Source organism: Leuciscus leuciscus, assembly GCF_965113295.1.
Source record: "Leuciscus leuciscus genome assembly, chromosome: 19".
Taxonomy (NCBI): domain Eukaryota; kingdom Metazoa; phylum Chordata; class Actinopteri; order Cypriniformes; family Leuciscidae; genus Leuciscus; species Leuciscus leuciscus.
Window position 1 is genome coordinate 11,362,404 of NC_138743.1, and position 26,649 is coordinate 11,389,052.

Genomic DNA, 26,649 nt, shown 5'->3' on the forward strand with positions numbered 1-26,649 from the left:
ATTGTTTGACTAATAGAAAGTTTAAAAGAACAGCATTTATTTTAAATAGAAATCTTCAGCAACATTATTCATGTCTTTGCTGCAACTCTTAATCAATTTAATGCATCCTGAATAAAGTATTGTTTCTTAAGAAAAAAAAAAAAGTTCAGGGTCTAATTCTCCCTATTAACTAGTTGCTTATTAGCATGCATATTAATAGGATATTGGTTGTTTATTAGTATTTATAAAGAACATATTAATTTCTTATACTGCATGACCTATTCCTAATCATACCCATAGTAACAACTACCTTAATAACTATTAATAAGCAGTAATTAGGAGTTTATCGAGGCAAGTTAATAGTTAGTTAATAGTGAGAACTGGACCCTAATCTAAAATGTGACCAAACTGTTGAACCGTAGTGAACATTCAGAAAAGAATCAGATTCATCTGTCAAAAGTATCACTCTTTTCAGGGGGCTAGATTCCAGCTATATTAACATAGAAACTAAAGTCCAAAAATGGTGACAAACCATCTCTACACTACAGTATTCTGCCCTGAAACATTATGATGACATTATAGTCTGGAGCCTTAAACGTAGCTTTTGTGAGAGTAATTGGACTGCCTTCCTCCTTCAGAGTTCAGAAACAGCCCAACAAAGAAGAGAGATTACGTCTAACATTTTCTTGAAGTTGCCCCTTTGACTTCACGGATTGCTCAGGTCATAAAACAAATATGAAGCTTGACATTTAGACTCAGCAAAGAAAGGACATAATATCTCACTACTCAGAAATGGAAAATTGCAGAAGCAGTGGGAGGTCCTCTATTGATGAGGTTAGACTCCAAAAGTGCAGTCTACCTGAAATGGTTGCCATGACAATAAAAAAATCATGATTGTGTTCAATGTCAGTAGCCATTTTAAGGTATGATAGAAAATTACTGTTCTCATGTGAAATAAGATGCATAACTATCTGAGTCATTCAAACATTTGGTACCCTTCCAGGAGCATCCAGTCAGCTTATTAAATGTGCATGAATTCTTAAATTTCAGGCTAATCGGCACACAAATAACAATATCTTCCTTTCCAGATACTCCTGTGAAAATCAAATAACCCTACTATTCATGAGCAAAGACTTTCCCTGAGTAGGATGCCAATAAAAATAAATGTGAGGAAGGTTGTTTGCGCCCCAGACATAAAATACTGAAGATGTACAATCCGTCTACTAACATTAACAAACATTATACAAAGTTTAACAGATCATTAGTAAAAATTAAAAAAAAAGTTGTCATTAATATTTGATTGATATAATTTAAAGGAACACTCCACCGTTTTTTCATATTAAACTATGTTATTCCCTTAACTAAGACGAGTTGACCTCTCTCGTCTCAGTACACAAAATAAAACGTGGCGCTTTTCTAAGCGGGTAAAAAGGATAACTATAATATATGGCGGAATAGCACTTGGGAGCACTTCGACTCGGCGCAGTAAAAAGTCACTCCTGAAAAATCCTCTCCCCCTCTCCCTCCTGTCATTAGAACCAACGTGACTTTTTACTGCGCCGAGTCGAAGTGCTTCCAAGTGCTATTCCGCCATACATTATAGTTATCCTTTTTACCCGCTTAGAAAAGCGCCACGTTTTATTTTGTGTCACCATACTTGGTCGTGTAACTGTATTTAAATAGGGAAAACGTGGAGGTGTTTGGTCGCTTATAACTTCATCTCTGTTTGGTCCCTAATGAATGAACTGGGCTAAGCTAAATGCTATCAAAGTGTCGCCGCGCGCCAGAGCGATTGAGTGCACGCACTGAGACGAGAGATGTATGTATCAACTCGTCTTAAGGGAATAACATAGTTTAATATGAAAAAACGGTAGAGTGTTCCTTTAAAGGGGTCATGAACTGAGAACTCAAATTTTCCATATCATCTCTATAAGAATATCCTGAAAGTTTCAGAACTGAAAAGTCCAAAAACTGTTTTTACTGTTACCAAGCCCAGCAAACGACTCGTCCTGGCATGTGCCTATTTATGATGTAATAGATATAGGTAAAAAGACCGCGTCTGCAGAAGAAAATCAACGCCTACTTCACCATTGCAACTTTGGCCCCGCCCACTGGCGTGTTGTGATGACGAGGAGAGAAGAGCATTACAGGATGGACTACAGATAACATTACATTTCAAAGAATCCTAATGCTAGGAATGTAGTTTTTATTCACAACAATGTGAATGTCTCAGTTGAGCATTATTTATTTGTATGCACTTGCGGTACATTTCACTGTGGATTCTTTGGTAAATCAGTCGCAATTTTGGCGCAGGCTTTGCAAACAGACTTTGAAATGAATGTCATGCCAAATCTACCTCACACCACACTCTGCAAAAACCATCAGGCTTCTAAGACATCTGCATGTGAGCATGCAGACTAAACGGCTTGAATGATGCATACAAAACATGCACACTAACTAACAGCTGTTCAATTATAAAAGTATTATTGAAGTTCTTCAGTATTCCTCAGAGCTTCACATTCTGTTGAAATGTTATCTGGTTTGTTATCTGGTTCCTTTCAACTGCAATAGCACTGTCTTTCAATAATATCAGTTACCATCATATCACAATGATTTGCTAAACTTCCAACAGAACTACTTCAATTTATCTTTCCTATGCACTTTGATTTTTTGAAGTTAATTTCATTGCAAAAGCCAATGATGAGCTGTCATCAGATGATTGATGATCTCATTTGTGACATAAATTTATTTTCGTTATTTATTTTTCTGCATTACTTAAAAAAACTTGAGTGTATTTTTGTTGTGGATGTCCCAATTGGGATACAGGATTTTCAATCCAATGTTTGTGTTATATTTTGGTTTCAATTTAAAAATGTAACTGTTAGTGTACAATAGGGCTGGGCAAAAAAATCGATTTTTCGATTAATCGTTTTTTTAAATGTGGTCGATTCAAAATCGATTCTCAAACGCCAAGAATCGATTTTTTTCCATCTTTATGTATTAGTTTTCCTCCACTGTTCATAGGCTTGCAAACTCAATTTTATAGCTAATGCTGTGAGATTTTATGGTAGTTTTATCTAAATCATAAAATAACCTCAATTAGTGCTGCACGTTTAATCATATCGCAATCGCTATGACAAGCCTATACGCAATTAGGCTATATGACCAAAATGCTGTCGTGACTGTGACAGAAAAACTTGCGGTGATATCGTGCGTGCGCACAAGACAGCACAGAATAGAATTATCTTTCGCGCTTGAACGAAGAACACACACAATTATGCCAAAATGTATTTTTGTCGAGTATCTTTATAACATAAGAGCAGTCTTATGACGAACGTGAAGAGTTGTGCCTCGTGAGAGAATGAGTCCGCGTGTGAGTTCCGCGTCTCTGTCAACAGCGTCTGGTCTTAAAGGGACAGTACACTGTAGCCACTAATTATCTCTGTCATTAGTTAATCAAAGAACAAAGAGAACAGAGAAAAACACTCACTGCTCTTGAATAAAGAACTTTTGTAACTTTGATTAGTCAATATATAATTTATAATTAATGCAACACAGACTGTTTGATAATTTTATTCAATTTATGTATGGCCTAGCTGTTAGACAGGAAGGGCACATATTATATTATATGCAACGTTTTTATATGTGGGTTTATGTGAGGATTGTTAACCTGTTTGATCAAGACATGCGACTGTTCTGACTTGTCCAATTTTCAGCATCAATTTTTCATCTTGCATCAAAATCCTGTCTATTCATTGTATGCATTTGAAATATAGAGTTGGGTTCTGTTTTAATGTACCCAAATGTACCTAAAATAAAAAGAGTTTAATATACAGGTTTGTAGCTCTTAATTTCTTTTTATTAATTAAACAGTTGAAAACTTGTTCACTTTTTTTTCTTTTCTTTTTCTTTTTTTAATAAATATAGGATTTGTATTTAATATTCATTGAGTGAGTCGAATCGAAATTAATTTAGAATCGAAATTGGAAAAATCGAATCGAAATCGAAAATCGAATCGAGAATCGAAATCGAATCGAATTAGAGCTTGCGAATCGAAATCGAATCGAATTGTAACATCTGAATCGATACCCAGCCCTAGTGTACAATAGGCACTTAATATCTTGACATCTAAATTTTAATCGAAGGCACCTGAATCTAATCAAATAATAATTGTATCGCGGCATGTTGGGGTATCGGAAAATATCGTATCGCTGGCTAGAGAATTGATGTCAGATTGTATCATGAAGAAACATCCGATTTACACCCCTAGTGCACAATAGTTTATTGAACTCATTCTTGGCATTTCAAGATTGTACATTCCATTGCCTTTTTGTTGTACACTTTGTGAAACCACATGAATGATTTTAATTAGTGTTTTGAATAAATATATTCAGGGGGGTTTCCTCAGAGGAGGCAAGGGAGGCACTGGCCACTTACACACATACAGTTTTTACAGGTAAAAACAAACAAAAATAATGACTTTATTCAACAATTGCTTCTCTTCTGTGTCAGATATCCTATGCTATCCGCTTAGTAGACTGTACAGCGCTTCCGAGTTCTATCCTAGAATGCCGGCTAATTATTGGCCGACGCGGTTCACGTGAGCACCACGACACATGCGTGTGATACTGATGCAGGAGCTGGCCAATGGTGAGCCAGCATTCCGACGTAGATCCCAGAAGCACTGTACTGTGTTTACTGCGTAGCAGATCTGACACAGAAGATAAGAAAATTGTTGATTTTGTGTCTATTTGACAATTTGTGTTTAAGAGCAATAAGCAGGAGCAAAAAAATAATAATACTCAATTTAGTACTGAGAGGCGACTTTATGTGCGCGCAGTTTGGGTGTGTGCACAAATGTGTAAAATTAGGCCCAATATGTGCAATCTGACAGCGAAATTCAAGCTCTAACAGCAACAATATTCATCCGGAGCAAATGATACGAGTGAGAAAGGGGAGGCTGGTTTGTGTGTCAGCTCGCTGTCGGAGAGATAAGATAGCGAGAAAGCGCAGCTGGTATAGTTTATAATCTGTGAAAAATTAGTATTGGAAGCGTTTCAGATATTTCAGTATCGATCGATAGGCATCGAAATGTCTATATTTTTACAACACTACATTGCACTTAGTTTATTATTTCAGATGCCTTTTTAAAAGACTACAATTGAAAAAGTATATATTAGGCCTATATGAAATTCAACCCGTCAAAGTGGCTAGTAGGAGTGACTGCGTTCAGGGTTTCTGCAGGGTTTGGTCAGTCAAATTTAAGACTTTTTAAGACCTTTTTATGACCATTATGATTGAAATTTATGACCTACACGAATTACGAAAAATCATTAAAATTCCTTTCAAAAGTTTTTTTTTTAAATTGACTTTCATTGAAAGTAACAAGATGTATTATTTAAATGCCTAAAGACAGCTCCAACGCCTTCTTACCCAGTGTGCAATATGCTTGATACTGATTATTTGCAACAGGCTTGAGCCAACTACTAAACACACCATCTTTGAGCCATGGCTCGTTAAATGTACACTTTCCCATTGTGATAGACCGGGAGATTTCAGTTAGGGCTGGGCAATATGGCCAAAAACAATTATCACGATAATTGTTTTATATTAGTCAATATCGATAATTATCACGATAAATGTCAAATCTTTATTTCTTTCAAGTTTAAAGGCAGACTGTTACTTCTAAGTGAAAGTTGTAGAAACCAGAGCTTTAATTGTGGTTTTAAACTAACTTTACTCTTTATTGACAGAAAATATAATGACAAACACTTGCTAAAACAGGTGAACATTTCACAAATCTGAGGTAGGACATTCAAACATTTGTCATTTGTCCTTAACAAAATAAATATCTTTATTGGGAAAATAATTACTTAGTTTCTGCATGTGCTAATAGGGGCCAAGTCTTGAAACAGGTTTGTGTTGCCTAACTTTGATGGCACATATCTTCAGGAAATGTATGAAAAACAGTAGCCTAAATACATTATTAAATACTGTAAATATTCCATTAGTCCTTTAATACATTATCAGCACTAATAATATAATAAAATTCAATATGTATATCCCACATGGTGCAGTTAATATTACTAGGCTAACGTTACAGTAAATCCATGATAAATGATGGGAGATTGTAGACGGAAAAGCCTTCAGACTGTATCGTTGTGCAGAGTTTCTCCTGTTGGTCAGCGCTGTTTAATCTGCCTTTAAACTGGTTTAAATCACTGAGACAGTGTGTTCTTCGCTGAATTCAAGCACTTCTCACTGGATCTTGTGACCGAGACCGATCAGAGTAAACGCATCAGTTCTATTGAGCTCGCGCTGCGCTGCCGTTTGGACTTGGAGCCGAGCGGGTAAATGGTTCGTGTGGCGCGCGTTTCAAATGAGCGTTCCGCTTTTGCCGCATTTAACCTGTGCATTTAACATTATGCCGCCAGCGCATTTTCAGGGGGAAAAAGCAATGGTAGAACCAACGAATGAACGAGCATATCAATTTAAGACGTGGCTAAATGAAATTTATGACCTTGTATGGAAAATCCGGACGTTTTTATGACTTTTTATGGCCTAAAATTCTGATTATTAAATTTAAGACGTTTTATGACTTTTTATGACTCCGCGGAAACCCTGTGCGTTACACGCCACAGCTGAAATCCAATTATATATATATATTCATTCATTGACCAAGAAGCGTAATACAGAGGGGAAAAGGTGTTTATAAAAGATTTTGTGAGGGATTTAATAGATTATAATAACAATTAATTTGATATAAAAAAAAAAAACCCTGCAGAGTTTTAAGACATCACTAGAAGCTTATGGCTACAAAATATGCATGTGTCATGACTCATGCATCACATGACGTGAGCCCAGACTTACGGGATAATGGGAAAAAGGGGACCATTAGAGGCTCAAGGCCTGCAGATGGTCCCTGGTGGACCCTGAGCATCCGGGCTGGTCACCTTCCTGTGATGTAAAGAGTCATCTCAGTCTGTCACACTACAAAACGATTACAGTATTGCTAAAAATAGATGTACATGCAAAGTCTGACACACCTACACCTAGATGATGATTCATCTCTTGCGCTGTGCCAAAGTCCTTCAAAAGCCCTGGGGAAAAAAGTCTTTACAACACTGATACTATGCAGACTGAAAATAATGACAAAATTGACTACTTCTGAGCAAAATACATTCAGAAATATACTGTATACGGGGTTGTGGACATTTTTCCCTAGCCAGTTCACATTTCATCCCAACACACCTCAATATGGACGCACAAGGAACTTGTTTTTCCAGCATTGCGTGGTGAGAATGGCAGCAACTGTCAGTATCCCTTACATGATTCAGCATATATCTGACCACTTACTTTGACTTGCCATAAAGAAACAAACTGCTTAATAATGAATGATTACCTCTCAACTAACGCTACACACCTCAGAACAGCATTAAATTAAATCTAGAACATGAAAGTCTCTGTGATGTACAGTACTAACGTTAGTGATGCAGTGAAGTTTCAGCCAAACCTTTCAAAACAAACCAGTTAGCCAGTCCTGCTACATTTGTAGCTAAACTTGCTGCGTTTGTGGAGAACTACAACTATCCAGCTGGGAAACTACCTTTACATAAACGCAAGACATTTCAACTTATAAATATTCTACACTAACATATTGGGCAATTTAAACTAAACATGATCAAAACAGCAGATGTTAGCTTAGCAAAGAAACTGAAGCTAACTTCCACAACAGACAGCTTTAAATATGTCGAACTACTGCATGTAAATATAAATATATATATGAGTAATTAAAACCATTTTATTAGAATGTCCTAAGATAATCTGAAAAATGACTAGTTTAACAAACCAATAAGAATGGAGGGAAGGCTAACAAAACAAAGCGATATTTTTACAGGCTTACAGTAATAAGCGACCACGGGTTCTCTTTTCTCGTGTTCCTGTGCTGTTCTTAAATGGTGCTGGATCGCTTTCAGCTGCGGAGGGAGAGCCATCCTGAAGAGAAGTCACTGTTACAAACTTCTACAAGCGCCGAAAAATGGCTAAAAACAAAGATGACAAGCGCTCGAGAAGGAGCTGCTTCCGCGTCTTCACGTGAACGCGCAACCACGCCTTTACTGACCTCAATAGGTGAGGAGGCGCAAATGACCCACACGAATCTGCGATTATTTTTATTCGGCATATTGACTTATATACAGAGAAATCTGTAAAAGTTTTATTAAGTAATCATATATTTGAAGGTGTCATGTTTTGCTTTTCTGTTTTTTGTTCTTTGTTTTATATTTGAGCTATATATTTACATTAATAAAGAGTTATAATAATCAACAGTGTTCTTTTGTTCAAATGTTGTACAATGGTGAACATATGGGCTAGGTTTACTGCAGAGGTTAATGCTAGGCTATTGTAAAATAAAATACTTTAAGAGCCCGTCGTAAAGTTTTAGTTTCTGTTATTCAGTAGATTCAGCTTTTATTGTATTCCCCTTCTAGTATGTGTAAATATCACCGATATGGTATGGTGTACACAAAAAGAATGACACAACTATTTTAAACATTTTTACTTGATTGAAACTTCACAAACATTATGAAAGCATTGTATCAGAAAGAGTGCCGTGGATTCACAAGCAGTTCTGTTTATTCAGACTATGAGTTACTTAACACTAAATATTTCCCTAGACTGATAATACATTATGGCAGTCATAATATATGCACCAATTATGTTACCTACTGTATATGAAGGTTCTCATGCATAATCATATCATAAATCCCATAGACACTGGTGATCCAAAAAAAAAAAAAAAAAAAAAGATAGATGATCAACTGTCTAAACATAATACAAAAGCTATTACTCCAACAGCTGTGGTGTTGAAACAGTGGGAAGGCAACTGCGAGAAGATGTGAAGGCCAAACCTAGTTCACAGTATGCTATGTTGTACCTGAGATGAAACACTTAGCTGAGAATAATAACAAAAAGTTGGATGGATGTCTGATGAAAATGTAGATACAAATACTACAAACACACAAGATAATTCTGAAATGGACTGAAAACTATATGGAAATCAACACCATGATAAATATACTATCAATGTGCATAATCGTGACTAAGTACGCAGTACCACTGACCAATCAATAATGTTTTTAAAAATGTATGCTATGTTGCATGTACTTATTCTTCCTTATTCCCTTTTAAGAAGAATTAATCATTGTTGAAATTTAAATCAAAGAATATTTGTCAAAAGTACTCGCAATTTGTGTAGTAATTCAATATAATGTAGAAATCTAAATAATTTTGCAGAGAGAATAACTAAATACTTAAATACTTTAATACTTTAACGTTTTACTTTAAATACTCTAAATACTTTGGGTTTAGATTAGCTTAATTCAAGTCAATAATTGAAAAAAGATATATATAAGTTTCTCCAGCAAGAGAAGTGACTTATTGAGGCTTAAATAATTTGGCTTTAACAAAAAATATTAATGAGTCCCTTGTCATTAATTAGGCTTGTTTTTTTTCTTTCCAGAAAAGGATTAATAAATTATCTAGTAAAAAAAAAAAAAACATGTCTTTCTGTGTCTACCACCAGAAAGTCTAGAGGTATGTGGGTTTATGTCTTGTCTGTCATTCAGAACCCATAGGAGACATAAAACTAACACTGTTGAAGCAAACTTTCTAAATTCTCAAGACATTGGCTGGTTTAAAAAGCCAATTCTTCGGAACAGAATCTCAAAAATCTCAGCTATACAGAGGAGTATGGTGATGATTGTAAAGGTGTACATTGCACTGAGGAAGATAGTCTTCTCAAAGTGTTCAGGGACCATACACTTAGAGATGTTGAAGATCTTCGCAAGGGCACTGGCATCGCACATATAGATAGGATCAACCAGGAACCCAAAGAGGTGCCTCTGAAGCCAAAATGCTAACACTTCCAGAATTATTCTCAACAGGACAGAGATGATGTAGAAGACTGTGGACATCGGTCGCTGAAGGATCTCCTCCTGATCTATATTTTTACAGGCAGCATAAAGATGAAACACAGCTCCAGGTACCAAGACAGAGACTAGCTGCAACGCCCAGAATACCTACAAGAAAAGAAAAATATATATTTTATGTTACTTAAAATTAGGCTTGAATTGTCATGAAACGGACATTGCTATAGTCTTTTCTATTTTGACGTATCTGAGTGAAGCAGCTTCTCGGACAAGAAAAAATGTAGGGGGAGGGACTTAATTTTTTCCATCAGGAATTGATTGGATTGTTGGAACGTTATGGTTTGCTATTGCTGTAATGTGAATGACAGGTTGTCCTGTCCTCGCGCCAGTAAACACATCATCAGAAAAGAGAAGAGATGTCGCTGCAAGAGGGAGCGGAAGATATTTTGATTAAAGATTACGAGGGCACGTGAATAAAAAACTGAAACAAAGATGTGCACAGAAATATATATATATATACAGAAATATTTATAATAAATACTGCAATATATTCCATAAAAAAATAAGAATTGTCCATTTTGATTTCATGGTGAGTTTATGCTTGTTTTTGTTTTTTCAATATGTTTTTTATTCAAGTTTCCACCATAAAATTAAAAGTGATTATAGGCCATAATACATCTTCACAAGCAGCTTCTAATATTCACTGAAATACAGTTTTACATCCAGGTTTTGATTATCTGCTTTCTTAAATAGTTTTTTAAAATATAGTAAAATAGAGTAGTAAACTTTTAAAGGCCTGTTCGCACCAAGAACGATAACTATAAAGATAACTATATTAGCATCCACACCAGCGGGTGATATCGTTCTGTTTATTCTCAGTGTGTGCTTGTCTGTCACTTTAAAGGCTCGAGCAGGATGGATTCTGATTGGCTGTCAATGTTTTTAGCGTTCATCAGCTGGATAAAATCATTTTGAAAGTGATTCCAACGATATTGTGAACTCAGCTTTTCTTTAATACTATATCTTTATTGTTATCTTCCTTGGTGTGAACGGGCTTAGTTCCAAAGTTAAATGGTTTTATTAGCAAAAGCTGATGGAATTTCCCAGAATTCATCTATTTTTCTTTCTTATTACTTCCATATATTCATGTTCACTTTTGGCTGTCATTTCATGTATATTTTCATTAAACCACAATAACAGATTATTAAATTCATATACTTTCATGCACTTTTACCTGTGGTGTTATAGGCCTGAACTGGTTGTAACAGTAAAGGTTTAATTCCCTTTTGTCTGGATCACAGCTGAAGTGGAGGGCCTCATTGCCATAGACGGCGAATCCAAGGACTCCAAGGAAGAACGTACGCACAGAGCCGAAAAACAGCGTGTGGAACTGGCCTATCACCGTCGGAGGCCTGAGCTGAAACATGCAATGAAGAGATCTTAACACGCATTCACTAAAACCATTTTCAAACACAATATGTCTCTAATGTTGCATACAAGGTCAAACTTTAGACTGCATACTTACACACCCTTCATAAAAGTTTTTGATGTAGTTTAGTGACATAATTTGGCTTCACAGCTCTGCATCATTCTATGGTTGCTTGTCACCATCATTGCCAGTCTTCTGGCCTCGGGCAGAGGCAGATAGTAATTCTGAACCTCAAAATGACCTTTCGCTTTAGAAACCCCTTTGTCAATGCAGTCTCTTTTATCCGCAGTGCCTTCATCAATTTACTTACTCAGTGCAAAAAAAACAAACCAAAAAAACAAAGGCCACAGGACATGTGGTCAGCTCATAGGCTAATCCCTATTCAACCATGTCAGCGAAAAAAACAACTCTTGCATCTCACAATAGAGCAGAGCAAACATGACAATTGCAACAAAATGCAATTGTATCACTGGGCAAATCACATAATGGAAAACAACAATTAACGGGTTAACAAATATATTCATAATTCCTGAGAAGTACTTAAACAGGCAATTGAATTCAAGCCAACAATGACTGCCATAGTGCCTTATGTAAAACTATTAGAAAACTGATTAAGTAGTGATATCCTGGGATTTTGATATCCTTATAAGGGTTTCCAGACACCTCTAACTTATATTTATGTAAATAGTTGTTTAAATAAGACCTGTTTTTTTTTTATAACGTACATCTATACTACATTATCTATCTCTGATAACAGTTCAGGCCTACTGAAAGTTTCTCTAGAATTTCCAGGAGTGTTTCTTCAATAAAATAGCACGATAATCGTTCACACGGTAAGAAACGTGTTAAATCTTCTATTAAAAGTCCACACACCAACCGTAATCCAGGCGGAGTGCTGTTCATCCCCCTTCTTAATCAGAACCGAGGTCCTGCTCTCATGTCACTGCGTCCCGAGGGAAAGAAGGACCTGCTGGAAAAGCAGCATGTTGGGGGCGCCTTTCTGACGGCAAGCTTTTTCGAGTCATAAACCAAAGAGCAAACAGACAGGCAAGCCATCAAAGACACGTAGCAAAGAATAGATCATTATGGCCACAGAGATGCTAATTACCGGAATAAGAGTACTGGGGTCTGGCGGTCATACGGTCATTGCGCACGTGGTGCACACGTCAGTCAAAGTGATGCTTCATATATGACCGTGCTTGATTGTTTGTTTGCTCATAGAGCTCAATGGCATGATGGAGGACTCCATTATATAAGTTTATATTATTGGTATATTGCCGCTCAATAGATGTTGTGATGTTTGGGATGGGTTTGTCTATTTACATCGTTTTATGCATTATATCTGAGAATAAAAAGTCATTGAAATAAAAACGCATTTTTAAATTGATTTTCTCTCCATATAAAACCTATTCAATAAAAAAAAAAAAAAATGTAATTAAAAAAAAACCTTGAATGCATATCTAATGAAAAAGTTTTCAATTAAGTCATTTTCCATCAAAAAAATAAATAAAAAAAATGTCTCATTAAAAGGAATCTTGAATCCTTGAAAAAGTTAGCATAAAGATTTTTTCATTAAAACTTGACAGATATGTTTCAGTGCTGATTTTAGATAATGGTGAAGGAAAGTCGTATAAGGCCACCTGTTAATTTACTGCAGAAAAATAGCTCAATACATTCTTCTGTAATTAATTTTGTCTCTATATTACCATTGTTGCATCAAGAGCATCATTAAAGCCAGCAGATGTCACTAACTCAACATGACATCACTACATGCAACCCAAGTGAGTGGCAAAATTATATTAATTTAGCCTATTACCAGAGGCCACATTTACATCAGGAAACATCTGTGTTGTGGTAAACACACACACACACACACGTTTTATGGGCACTTTCCATTGACATAATGATCTGTATACTGTTCAAACAGTATATTCTATCCCCTTACACTAACTGCACCCCTAAACTATAGCCATCACAGAAAACTTTCTGCATTTTTACATTTTCAAAATACATCACTTGATTGATAAGCTGTTTATATGATTTATAACCCATAATGTTTTCCTCATGGGACCAAAAAAGTCCCGATATTGCCATCTTTGTGGGGACATTTTGTCCCCATGATGTATGGATTATCAAGCCACACACACACACACACACACACACACACACACACACACACACACACACACACACACACACACACACACACACACACACACACACACACACACACACACACACACACACACACACACATTTAAAATAACAATGCTGCTCTCTGCAGTGCTGTTCTTATGGCAAGCCGATTTAACATGTATTCATTACAGTTTTTCTCAGTCGCTTTGGTGCATTTCTCACATCACTATTTACATTTGCACAAAAGTTAGTTCAACCTCCACAACATTTAGTCATTTGTGCACATCATAGTAACAGTTTCTCATTCCTTCCAACAAATTGCAAATGCTTTTGGACATGCATCAATTGCTTTCATACAACTCTCTGCTGTTTTATAACATTATCATTTGCTTACGTCATGTCAGTCCAAATTAACTATACTTGTGAATGCTGAATAGTCATTCCATATAAAACTAATAGTCCTCATTTCATTGCTTGAGTCATTACATACAAAAATGTTGAACTAGTTGTCAAAATCTGTCAAGCAAATTTTACACATTTTTTTAAATCTTTTTTTCCTGAAAATGTCTCCTAAATTGAACAATACCAGACAGAGAGGAACGTCTGGATGTGCATGTATGATTACAGTACTATGTATGTTGTGTATGTTCAGTTCCAATATGTACTGCAATATTGTTTACAGTTGTGCACAGCTCTACCCAAAGGGAGTTTATGTTTGTTGTAAATAAGGGTGTATTTGTTCTTTTGCACAATGCTGTGAAAAAATTAGAATTGCAAAGAGCATATGCAGTAAAAATGTGAAACCTACATATTCAGTGTCTTGTACTCAGTTACCTCACTAAATACAGTAATGTGTAACTTTACTGTATTTTTCAGATGGCTGTGCAAATAGTATATAGTGCTGTCTTGAGCATTTTCAGGTAGTGACACCAAGATCTGACTTTTTTGCATTGGAAAACATTTACAGAGTAAACTGTCATAATGAAAACATGACAAAGCCATTTGACTATCTTGTTCATAAACAATGGTGTCAGGACTTTTCATCTTGATGACACTGACACTTTCATTGACATGAATACTTGCTTTTGAGGAATGAGCTGTCCATTTTGAGCAAGTGACACGCTTTTGCAGGTTATCAACTACAGTAGGTTTTGCAGTTTGTACTAATTGTTTTGAGAACTGCATTAACTGTTGTGCAAATGTAAATAGTGATGTGAGAAATGCACCAAAGCGACTGAAAAAACTGTAATAGTAAAATCGGAATAGTTACCAGAATCAACCCGTAGGAAGTGTATAGTGATGACTAGTGGCAAAGAATTACTTAATAGTAGTTTATAGATTGTATGGATTATCAAGCCACACACACACACACACACACACACACACACACACACACACACACACACACACACACACACACACACACACACACACACACACACACACACACACACACACACACACACACACACACACACACACACACACACTTAAAATAACACATTTTAGATATAAGAAATTTTGCTCTCAGGGTGTGAGTCAAGGCGAGAACCAAGTCAAGAAGATGAACTAGACATAGTGGTGCAGTGACTTGTAATGCTTTTCATTCCTAGTCTGAAACTCATTCAGGTATCCCTTGGCTGATCTTTAAGTAGAGCAGAACCAGTAAGAGTTGTCAGAACACTCCATCATTCCTGAATAAAAATTGCTGAAAGTTTGAACTAAGCCTTTTAAAATGAGGCTTCTGAGGGTTAAAAGCCTCTCTATCCAGCATTATGGCGAAATAACAGGTTGCACAGACCAAAAGCAAGAACGACACTCTTAAAAATAAAGGTTCTTTATTGGAACTTTTAACATCTATGGAACCTTTACATTCTACAAAAGGTTCTTTATATCAGAAAAAGGTTCTTTAGATTATTGAAATGTTCTTCTCGCTAAGAAAAAAAAAAAAAGGTTCTTTTAAGAACTGTTCACTGGAAGACCATGATAGATTGGTTCTGAGGCCAAGGCCAAATGAAAATCCAATTTCAAGATCTGTCTGCACAAAGAACCTTTGTCATCAGCAATTAATGCATAAATGTTTGTTATGTGTCTGTTTACTTTATCCCTATAAGGATGAGAAAGCAAACCTAACATGAAGGTTAGAATAAAAACATCTCATACCTGTTTTTCTACTCTAGTTGTCCAGACCCAGTTGGTTTTCTGATTACGTATTTATTGCCATTCTTCCCTCGGTAAATCCCCCCTGCGAGTCATAGAAAGAGCATGAAAGAGCTCCAGTCTAACTCCGATAAGAGGGCGCGCGGACAAAAGCTGCACCTGACGAGTCCAGAAAGCACAATTCCAGTTTGCGCTAGGCCTACTGACGAGCGACTGTCGTTCTTTCATTGACGAGCCATCATTGTTCTTTCATATATGGGGATTCGGGGAGTTATTTGTTTATTTATTTTGGTATGAAATACATAAATACACTTTTAAAACCAGAAGGGTAAATGTTGTGTGGAAGATGGGGAATTAACACATTTAGATGGTAGATAGATAGACAGAGACAGACAGATAGATAGATAGATAGATAGATAGATAGATAGATAGATAGATAGATAGACAGACAGACAGACAGATAGATAGACAGACAGATAGACAGACAGATAGATAGATAGATAGATAGATAGATAGATAGATAGATAGATAGATAGATAGATAGATAGATAGATAGATAGATAGATAGATAGATAGATAGATAGATAGATAAAATGCAAAACTGTTTGGTGCTGCTCTCTGCAATGCTGTTCTTATGGCAAGCCGATTTAACATGTATTCATTAATAGGCTATATTTTAGTTCCAGTACTAGTTTTCTAATGAATACAATAATTAATAGTAAAACTGGAATAGTTACCAGAATCAACTTGAATATACACTAGTAGGAAGTGATGACAAGTGGTAAATAATGAATTAATAGTAGCTTATAGATTAAATGGGTGGTTGATTATGATTTCACTTTTCTAACTTTAGTGTGTAATGTTGCTGTTTGAGCATAAACAACATCTGCAAAGTTACAATGCTCAAAGTTCAAAGCAAAGGGAGATATTTGCTTTTAAAGAATTCACTTTTTAAGGACTACAACAGGCTGGTAGGTACTACACGACATTTCTCCTGGGTTAGTGACATCACCAACCCTAAAATTTACATAAACCCCACCCCCTGAACACGATTTATAGATTATCAAGACAGAATATGCTAATCAATGACTAGAAGATAACTACACATAACCTACATAAATTCATCAACTAACCATTCAGAAACGTCCTGTTGCATTCTACATGTTGTCACCTCTTCTTGAATCTCTCCATTACTGTCTGAATCCGGTTTGAACATAAAAAGCTAAAAGTTTTAGAAATTTTCAGTGCATGTCTGTGTGAGTGCAAGGTGTTGAAGCTCCGCCCACTGTTCGGGAGCAGCAGCTCATTTGCATTTAAAGGAACAGACACAAAACGGTGTGTTTTTGAAAAATTTACAATTTTAACATGCTAAATAAAAATATCTGTGGGGTATTTTGAGCTAAAACTTCACATACTGTACACACTCTGGGGACATCAAAGACATTCGACATCTTGTGAAAAGGTAATTATACCACCCCTTTAACTAAATAAGAAATTGAGAACGATACTAGTCACTATTGGATATTAGTCTAAAATAGGTATTAATAGCACCAATACATAATAGTTAGTTTAAAGGATTAAATGTTAAGATGGTTTGCCATAGGTTCCCCCTTTACTTGTTCCTGCCTTTCAAAGAAGCCAGTCAACTTTTAGGGACGTGGCTGAAGACATCGCTCATTTCAGCACTAAGTTTTGCGGACAGCACCTCTCTCTCTCTCTCTTTTCCAAAGCAGGGCAACTTTACATCCATTAATTTTAACTCCTTTGCTTTCTAACCACTAAAACGAAATATGGATCACACTTTCTCTGAGGATACCTCAGCTTATGAGAACTTCACAGATGACTGGACATCCGATGGAGGGGAAACGGTGCATTTCATCATTCGCTGCGTTATCCCATCGGTCTATATACTTATCATAACGGTTGGTTTACTGGGCAACATCACTCTTGTGAAAATATTCATCACTACCAGCGCGATGCGAAGTGTACCAAACATTTTCATCTCCAGCTTGGCTGTGGGAGATCTTTTGCTTTTGGTCACTTGTGTACCAGTGGACGCGTTTAGGTATTTCTATGAAGAGTGGATTTTTGGAATTGTGGCTTGTAAGATGATCCCGGTGATCCAGCTCACCTCGGTCGGAGTCTCCGTGTTCACTCTCACGGCACTGAGCGCAGACAGGTAAGGGGGAAAAATCCTGAATGAACTGCAATCACTGCCACATTCACTACTGTGAAAATGAGCACAATGTCTGAAACAACCACTTAAACAAACAAGAGAAATTAGCAATAAATAACGTGTGTGTGTATATATTTCGTTGTTTATAGCTCATTCCTCGTGTTTGTAAAATATTTTATATATATTGACATATCTATATATATACTGTAAACCCAATAGATTAAGTCTGTAGTTACTGTCTTAGCTTATTAAGTTGTATAGAATTCCTCATTAAGCACCTGTAGCTGAGAGCAAAATTAATACAAACACATTGATTTAGAGAGGAATTAATCATGATGCTGTAGATACCATGTCCCATTTGGCAAACTGCCTGAAGGGATTCTGTATTACATTTGATTCATGACTCAAAAGAGATATATTTCTCAACAACAAAGATGCAGTTCATTTCTCTGACATGTGTGGGTTTTGGTGTGCTCAGAGCACAGATTTGGACAGATAATAAAATATTTATTAGGCAGTTTGTTTTCATACTTTCTTTACACATAAATATTGTTTTGAAGGCTGGAAGTGATCTGTACAGCCTATACCCCTGACATTATTATTCTGATTTACTCACACCGCAGTGAATTTTATTATTGAAATGCAGCTTTTCATAACCAAATTGGACCAAGGCTGCTGTAAATAACAGAGACATCATTATAGCCAAAAGAGGTAGATTTGGGATAAAGCTTAGAAAAAATGATTGTCCATTCAAGAAAACCTGCATATACATTGTGACCATAATTAACAAATATTCCTTGAAACTTCAACTGAAAGGAGTATCTTCAGAATTTGATGTTCTCATACAGTGCTTCAAATCCTAAATGATGATTGACAACATAATATTACTATTTTTATTAATTGACAAGCTCTGGCTGCATTAGAGCATTAGTCTGTGAAAGAGCATAAAAATGTGGACGAGGATCTGTGGTGAAGATGACATATGTCCGCTCTGTTTCACTCTGCCTTATCTTCACTTTTGTCCCAGTGCTTGGGGGCCTCAGCTAAAGGTGATGACCTTTCCTAGCCTGGTTTGTCGCTCAGTCTGTTTGTTGTTTGGAGCACCTGAAAGTTCATTTGTGCCACAGTGATTATGCTACCACCCTGAGGGTCCAAGCAGTGCTCATTTATTGCTATTGATTTGTAGGCTGCATTAAGAGTTCCGTTCCCCAAAACGACAATCGTGATGCAAAATGTAGTCAATGTACAGGTACTTGGGATAATGAATCTCTAGGCCGAAGGAATTACGTCTAAAATGATAGATTTGACAAGCTTCTGTCTGAGGAAGGAGGACAAGTGCATTGGCTGGCTTGCCGTGATATAAAAGCAACAGAAAAGAAACTATTTGCATCATCACACACAAATGATTGTTTTGAAGACTTAATCTGACTAGCACTTACTCGAGATTCACAGTCATGCATGAAAAAAAATCAAGTTCATTTGCATGTTAGTCAGTTTAAACTGCATGCTCAACTCAGACTTGTTTACTCAGGGAGAAATCAAGCTGTGATCGTGGCACGCTCCCCAGCTAACCCATGCCTCAGGCAGGGCAGTCTGTGTTCATTGAGAGAGGAAAAAGCAAGCCCGGAGCAATAAAACCAGGTGGAGGAGAGAAGCAGGGCGAAGATGCTGTCATATGAGATTTCCATTTACCTTAGAGATGACGGCAGCAGAATGTCTAAAGGACACTGTCGAATAGATCAAACCTGACCGGTTTGTCAATAGGAGAAAATTGACAATTTCCTAGGAACAAAAGCAACCAATTTTCCACCATGAATTTTCTCTATTGTTTTTTGTTTACTTTATTCCGTCTGTAGGCTTTGCAGCCGGAGCAGAATATCGGAAAGATGTGCACAGGAAATATCGTATTTCGTATAGGACAGCTTTTCTTTTGGGAGAAAAACCTTAGATGAATCATTTATAAGTTTGATCATGTAGTTTTAGACTTAGGATTGCTAAGCGCCAGTGTAAAGGTTTTTTAGGTTCAAGTAGAGAAGAAAATAACTGATATATATCAGATATTTTCTTCTTAAATATATATAGTATCTTTTTATGGCTTGAAAAGGATCATTTGTCACAACCTTTGAAAGTATTGCCATGTTTTAATGTTTTGATCTTAATGTTATTTTAATTTTACATATATATATATATATATATATATATATATATATATATATATGAAGAGTTCAGATGCAAAAGCCTCTAAATGCCAATTGAAATTTTCTTATAGAATGATCATTTTTATCAAGCTTGTACATTTAAGTTCAGTAATTTCACTTAAATGATAATTAATAGATAATCTTCATTGCCATTTAAGTGAAATTATTGATTTTAAGTATACGAGCTTGATAAAAATTATCATTCTATAAGAAAATTTCAAATGGCATTTAGAGGCTTTTGCATCTGAACTCTTCATATATATATATATATATATATATATATATATACATATATACATATATGTATGTGTGTGTGTGTGTGTGTGTGTGTGTGTGTGTGTGTGTGTGTGTTTGTGTGTGTGTGTGTGTGTGTGTGTGTGTGTGTGTGTGTGTGTGTGTGTGTGTGTGTGTGTGTGTGTGTGTGTGTGTGTGTGTGTGTGTGTGTGAAAATTCAGAGTCATAATTTCCGATTATGACTGTGTTGATGTGTAATTAATCTGTCACATAATAAGCTTATTCAATAAGATAAATCTCTGTATGATGACATACAGCAATAATTTCATTAACATGGAACAGTCATGGAATGAAACTGAATAGAACATTGAGATGTACCAGTTAAATGCCTATTCTCAAAACTTGTTTCAATAATAACAGCAGGTCTAGTATAAACAGGCACACATCCTGCTGAGGAATAACCATAAACCTTAGCACAGAATCAAATCTGACTTCAGATAAGAACACAGTGTTTTCCCTAAAGCTATGATAAATTGATGATAAACAAGGCAATTTTCTCTTTCATCAGTTTTCAACCTGGATGAAAGTCACAGCAATCTGTGTGCTGACAATTCTTCACATATGTTTCTCTTAGACACAAAGCTATTGTGAATCCAATGGATATCCAGACCTCCAGCGCAGTGTTCTGGACCTGCTTGAAGGCCATCACTATATGGGTTGTCTCAGTGCTGCTGGCTATCCCTGAGGCAGTCTTTTCGCAGGTGGTTCATATGCCAGACAAGAACATGACGTTCACCGCTTGTGTGCCGTATCCACTCTCCAACGAGATGCATCCCAAGATTCATTCGATTATGATATTCCTCGTCTACTTCCTCATCCCCCTGAGCATTATCTCTGTTTACTACTACCACATCGCGAAGACACTTGTCAAGAGTGCTCATGATATGCCAGGTGAGATTAGTGAGCACTCCAAAAGACAGGTAAGAGGTTCCAGGGGAAAAGCGTAAAGCTCACATGCTTGGTTGAATGCCAATCTTCTGTGTTTGTCAAAATAAGTTATTCATCAGGAATAGCAGATTGTTGCTTCAGTCCATCAATCATGTTTTAGATATCACAGTTGAGATAAGAGCAAAGATATTTCGGATTTGTCATTGTAAGCACACTGGAAAAAGGTTAACCTAAAATGTGCTTTATGTAGTAATTGGTTGGGTTGTGCAAATGCCAAAATTTAAGAATGAGTGTGAATTTCAGTTCAATTAGCCACACCACAGGAAGTAGTATTAGAATTTGGAACAACATAATTTTTATTTTTATTTTTACTGAACTGCAATCCAAAGAAGTGTTGCACAGGAAATACATTATCCAAAATGATCTATTCTATGTTTGCCAAAAGTTAATTTATTAAATATTAAGAAATATAAATTCAAAATGCCTATCTATCTATCTATCTATCTATCTATCTATCTATCTATCTATCTATCTATCTATCTATCTATCTATCTATCTATCTATCTATCTATCTATCTATCTATCTATCTATCTATCTATCTATCTATCTATCCATCCATCCATCCATCCATCCATCCATCCATCCATCCATCCATCCATCTATAAATAATTACAAAGAAATGACAAATAACACATTGAATGACAGGTAAATTTTGAAGTAAAAAGAAAGTATTCTCTTTAAACAATAATTTTTGTTTTATTTACAACTTATGTTTTTACAGTATAGTTACAGTAAAAATCACAGTTACATGACTTTCAATACATTTTAACCCTGCATGCAGTGTGCTACCTTAATACAAATTCAATTCATATTCAGAAATTGAATTGGAATGCATACAACCCTTACTCATTATTTGCAATTAAATGTCGATTTGCAGTAACAGCTGTTCTAAATGGAATTGGCCCTTTTATGATGATCTAAGACAGTATTTCTTCCCCAAGAGCCAAACCATAAACATTTTAAGAGAAAGTATAAAATGAGCCTCTGCTGAACTGAGGGACACCCTACACAAAATGCTCCCTTGACAGGTTTTTGAGACAGGGCACTTTATCTTTCGCTGCATGGGCTATGAATCATCAGTTTTGTTCCAAGGGTCCTTAAGGATGACAGATATTCTCGTTAATATTCTCTTTTAGCAGCTGTTTCAAGGCAGCTAACATTCTTCGCTCCCTCATGCCCTTGATAATACAGTGTATCATCCTATGAAGTGTACCGTTGGTTTTATCTCTTTTGGTTATGAGTAATCATGCATTTCATGAGACAAAACATCAGTCTTGTTCATCCATCTATCATTCATTTCTGTGAATGGCATGAATAGCTTATTGGGATATAATCTCTTGTGTTGCACTGTATGTACTTCATTGAACAATTTAAATTATGCATTATCAGTACTGCAGAATCTTGGAAGCCATAAAAAAAAGAACATAATTAAAGGGATAGTTCTGACATTATTTACTCACACTCACACTGTTCCAAACCTGTATTTACTTTCCTTATTCTGTGGAAAACAAAAGAAGATATATAAACGAATAAGATGAATTTAAAGCAAAAACCAACCTTCCCTATACCAGTCAAACCTTTGGAATAATTACGAATTTTCCGCATCATTACTTCAGTGTCACATGATCCTTCAGAAATCAGTCTAATATGCTGATTTGCTGCTCAAGAAACATTTCTTATTATCATCAATGTTGAAAACAGTCTTGCTGCTTAAAGGTAGAGAAGGCAATTTTGGAGAGGCTAGCAATAGCAAGCTAGCTTTGAAAGCATGAGATCACATCATAGACAGTAAAAGAAATGGACACAGCGACCCCATTGGATTCAACGGAGAAAAGTGAAGTCAATTAGAAGCACTCATCAGGAATGGCTGAGCGTACTGCGCAGACTCAAACTGAGCTTGACGACGTAAATGTGACGTGAGCAACCTGTCTGTCTTCTAGTAGCTGTGCCAAGAGAAATCTGAATCATTCCCTTCCGAAACTTGCAGAGACGGAGAGTGTGAGTAGGAGGTGTCCATCAGCTAGGAGCAGGAGTAACTTTTGCTAAGTATTCTGATTAATTATTTTGTCATTTTGCCTCCACGTCCCCCCGATTGCCCGCGAGCTTCTCCTCCTGTCCATACGGTAATCTCTCTACTGTGCGACAGAGAGTTGCGTGGTTATGACGCAATCGTTAGCCTATTTTTACAAAAACTGCTTCTGGGGCCATAACGTAAGATACAAGGTAAAGGAGCCTTTTATAAATTTTTGTGTTTTAAAAAAAATAAATAATGGACAAATGGAGTCTTTAAACGCCTCAGATGTAAAGTTATTCGCTGTCAAAGTGACACCAAAATGAATGGGAGTCAATGGAATGCTAACAGCAGGTGATGGTCTGCTAATCAATGGCGGCCCCCGGGGAAGCTTCAGTTTCCGGCTGATAGATTACCCCCTTGGATCACATCCTCCCTTCAGAGCGTCTCCAAAGCCACGCCTCCTCCAAAACACATGAACGCACACAGTCAGAGCAGAGTCTTCGTTAAATTACATCATGTCTCAAAGCACATAACATTACAATAATAATGAACGTAAACAACGTACAGTAGGCTACATGTCTTATTTGTACCACCTCACTGCTACAGCTTCATTTTGCCGTTGATAGTGTTGACATAGAAATGCATAATTCCGAGTTCAAGATTTTTGCAGAAACACTTACATTCAAAAGTGTGGAATATAATATATTTTTTTAAGAAAAGAAAACTAATTAATACTTTAATTTAGCAAACGACACATTAAATTGATCAAAAGTGACAGTAAAAACATTTATAATATTTCTATTCATTAAAGATATGCATCACAGTTTCCACAGACATGTTGCGCAGGACAACTTTTCTCAATATTGATAATAATAAATGTTTCTTGAGCAGCAAATCAACATATTTTAGAATGATTTCTGAAGGATCATGTGACTCTGAAGACTCAAGAGTAATGATGCTGAAAATTCAGCTTTTTAAATTGTAATAATATTTACAATATCACTGTTTTTACCGTTATCAAATAAATGCAGCCTTGCAGAGCACAAGAGACGTCTTTCAAAACCAAGAAAAAAATCGTAATGATTCCAACCTTTTGACAGATAGTGTAGCTGAAACATAAACACCCAGCTCCAAGAACTAAAATCGGTTGCAGGAAATGACAATTACCGGGTTCAGAATCAGGCAAGAGGAAGCAGTACTGAACTTGCATGCATTTTTATTGATCTAAAATGCACCTCATACTTTATTGAGTGGTCTTATCTGTCAACTTTTCTCCTTCCCTCTTTTGAGACGGAAACAAGGAAGCGTCTAGCCAAGATCGTTCTGGTGTTCGTGGGCCTCTTCGCGCTGTGCTGGTTCCCCAACCACGTTCTCTACATGTACCGCTCCTTCAACTATCGGCAGATCGACTCTTCGCTGTCACACCTCATCATCACGCTTGTGGCGCGAGTGTTGAGCTTCTCCAGCTCCTGCATGAACCCATTTGCCCTGTACCTGCTGAGCGAGAGCTTCAGAAGGCATTTCAATAACCAGCTGCTGTGCAGACAGCGCAAGTACCAAGAGCGCAACACCAGCTACCTTCAGAGCACTTCTGCTATCCGCATGACCTCCATCAAGAAGAGCGCACCCGCCGTGGCCAACGGGCATGGCCAAAAACCAGGAGTCTACATTTAGCAGCTGTTCTCTTAAGGCTTGGGAACTCACATTTAGGTTCAATTGAAGTGTTTGGTGACCCAGCTGGGTAAATGGGCGTTTGTTGAAGCAGGAAATACAGAAGGATTACTGTTGTAAATATTGCATGTATGTTTTTCCCAAAGGTTGCAGTGTCGCATGAGCCCAAGATTGAAATTTGCTTTATTTTTTGAAACATTATTCTTATTGCAAACAGAAAGGAATGGATATCCCGCTGATAATTGAAGGCTAATTCTATTTCTCCTCAAGCAAAACACAATTTCTGCCTGTATAAAATATCAGCTCTGTACAAAATATTGGACTAGAGTTTCCATTATTGTATAATGGCAGATTTGCTTTTCAGCTCAATCATATTTCCTTTTTCATCCAGTCAAATGATGAAAATTCTACTTTAATCGATGGAAAGTGCACTTAATACAGTAAATGAATGTTTGGTAAAGCAGTTTTGATTTCACCAAGAGGAAAAGCGTATTACAGAGATATCACTTAAATCATTTACATTGCCTATGGTCGCATTCTATTTCTCAGACATAGACAATATATTCACAATATATTAAATTTAGGAGCAATGACATGGCTCTTTCCAGTGAATGTTAATGTCAACTGTGATAGATCAGACAGGTCACACACTCAAGGGTAAACTGTGGTGATTAGATTAAGATATGCATAAACAGATTAGGATTCAACATGAATATACATTTCTGAGACACGTTCCCCTGTAGCTTCCGATATATGAGTCAAAGGAACGCAAAGATCATAATGGCAGACTAATATAAAGAATGCATGCTGATATCATTCTTAGATTCACCAACAAATGCTATGTTCTAAATCACTGCATTGCAAAATATTATCTTTAAATATATTTTTTTCTGTTTGGAGTGCTTTGTTTCCACATCTAATGGAGTGGAATAATCATACAGTTGTGAGGTGGAAATATTACCTATAAACTGTAGCGACTGTCATCGGAAACTGTGCCCTAAACAAAGTTCAATGAGCTTTTTGTGATCTTGTGGTCCTTAGGGCATTAGAAAATGTGTAGGCTACTTTACTAAAGTCCTGTTAAAACTGAATACCGGTACTTGCACTTTTACTCAAAACATAGACACTTACACACATCTTACTGCTCACAATTTCATTTAGACCTTTAAATCTATCATAGGTCATCATAATAGGCATTTTACGCCATCATTCTTTTCAATTTTTTTTTAAATACATTTTTCTTCAAAAAAATGAAATCCATTTTAATGGAAATAAGTGACTAATGACAATAATTTGTCCTTGTGAAGAGACCCCTCAACACAGAATTTTTGACCTAAAGCAATGCGTTTTAATTTTGCTGAAAATTATTGTGAATTGCCTGACACTTGAATTTAACATTCAACAATTTCAATTAATAGGCCTACATATCCGGTGTCCGATCCCTTCAAAGTAAATACATAAAAGAAAGATGAAAAAGTTTGATTTGCTCAGACTGGGCATATATAAAAAAATATATACGCTGACTGGGTGAACGCACGCGAAACACCGGCACCCGAATTTTTTTAAAAAGCTCTGTAAACACACAGATTACACAGCTTATATATTTACCTCACAAACTAACTGTACGAACATTGTGATAAAACAGTGATAGATGGACCTCTTAACCATCTTACGCTGAGGAGAAAACCCAACACAACTTTGAGGGGACCAAGTG

At 36.4% G+C, this 26,649-nt stretch overlaps 3 protein-coding genes across 3 annotated transcripts in view; 1 reads left to right on the top strand and 2 right to left on the bottom strand.

The window, feature by feature from the left end:
- Positions 1-8,083, bottom strand: part of vta1 (vesicle (multivesicular body) trafficking 1) — a 40,243-nt gene extending 32,160 nt beyond the window's left edge. The window contains exon 1 of the mRNA XM_082148291.1: positions 7,883-8,083. Within this exon, the coding sequence (XP_082004417.1) occupies positions 7,883-7,973 (91 nt within the window). The 5' untranslated portion in view covers positions 7,974-8,083. The remainder of the gene's footprint in view (positions 1-7,882) is intronic.
- A 1,573-nt stretch (positions 8,084-9,656) lies between these two features.
- gje1a (gap junction protein epsilon 1a) lies at positions 9,657-13,872 on the bottom strand (the record flags this gene model as incomplete). Its single annotated transcript, XM_082147761.1, has 4 exons — positions 9,657-10,058; positions 11,143-11,325; positions 12,215-12,266; positions 13,868-13,872. 4 exons carry the CDS (start codon positions 13,870-13,872, stop codon positions 9,657-9,659), a joined length of 642 nt encoding a protein of 213 aa, XP_082003887.1.
- A 3,551-nt stretch (positions 13,873-17,423) lies between these two features.
- On the top strand, positions 17,424-25,656 carry nmbr (neuromedin B receptor; the record flags this gene model as incomplete). Its single annotated transcript, XM_082146537.1, has 3 exons — positions 17,424-17,812; positions 20,876-21,221; positions 24,555-25,656. The coding sequence occupies 3 exons, from the start codon at positions 17,424-17,426 to the stop codon at positions 24,936-24,938; spliced, it is 1,119 nt and encodes a 372-aa protein (XP_082002663.1). The 3' UTR covers positions 24,939-25,656.
- Positions 25,657-26,649: the final 993 nt, after the last annotated feature.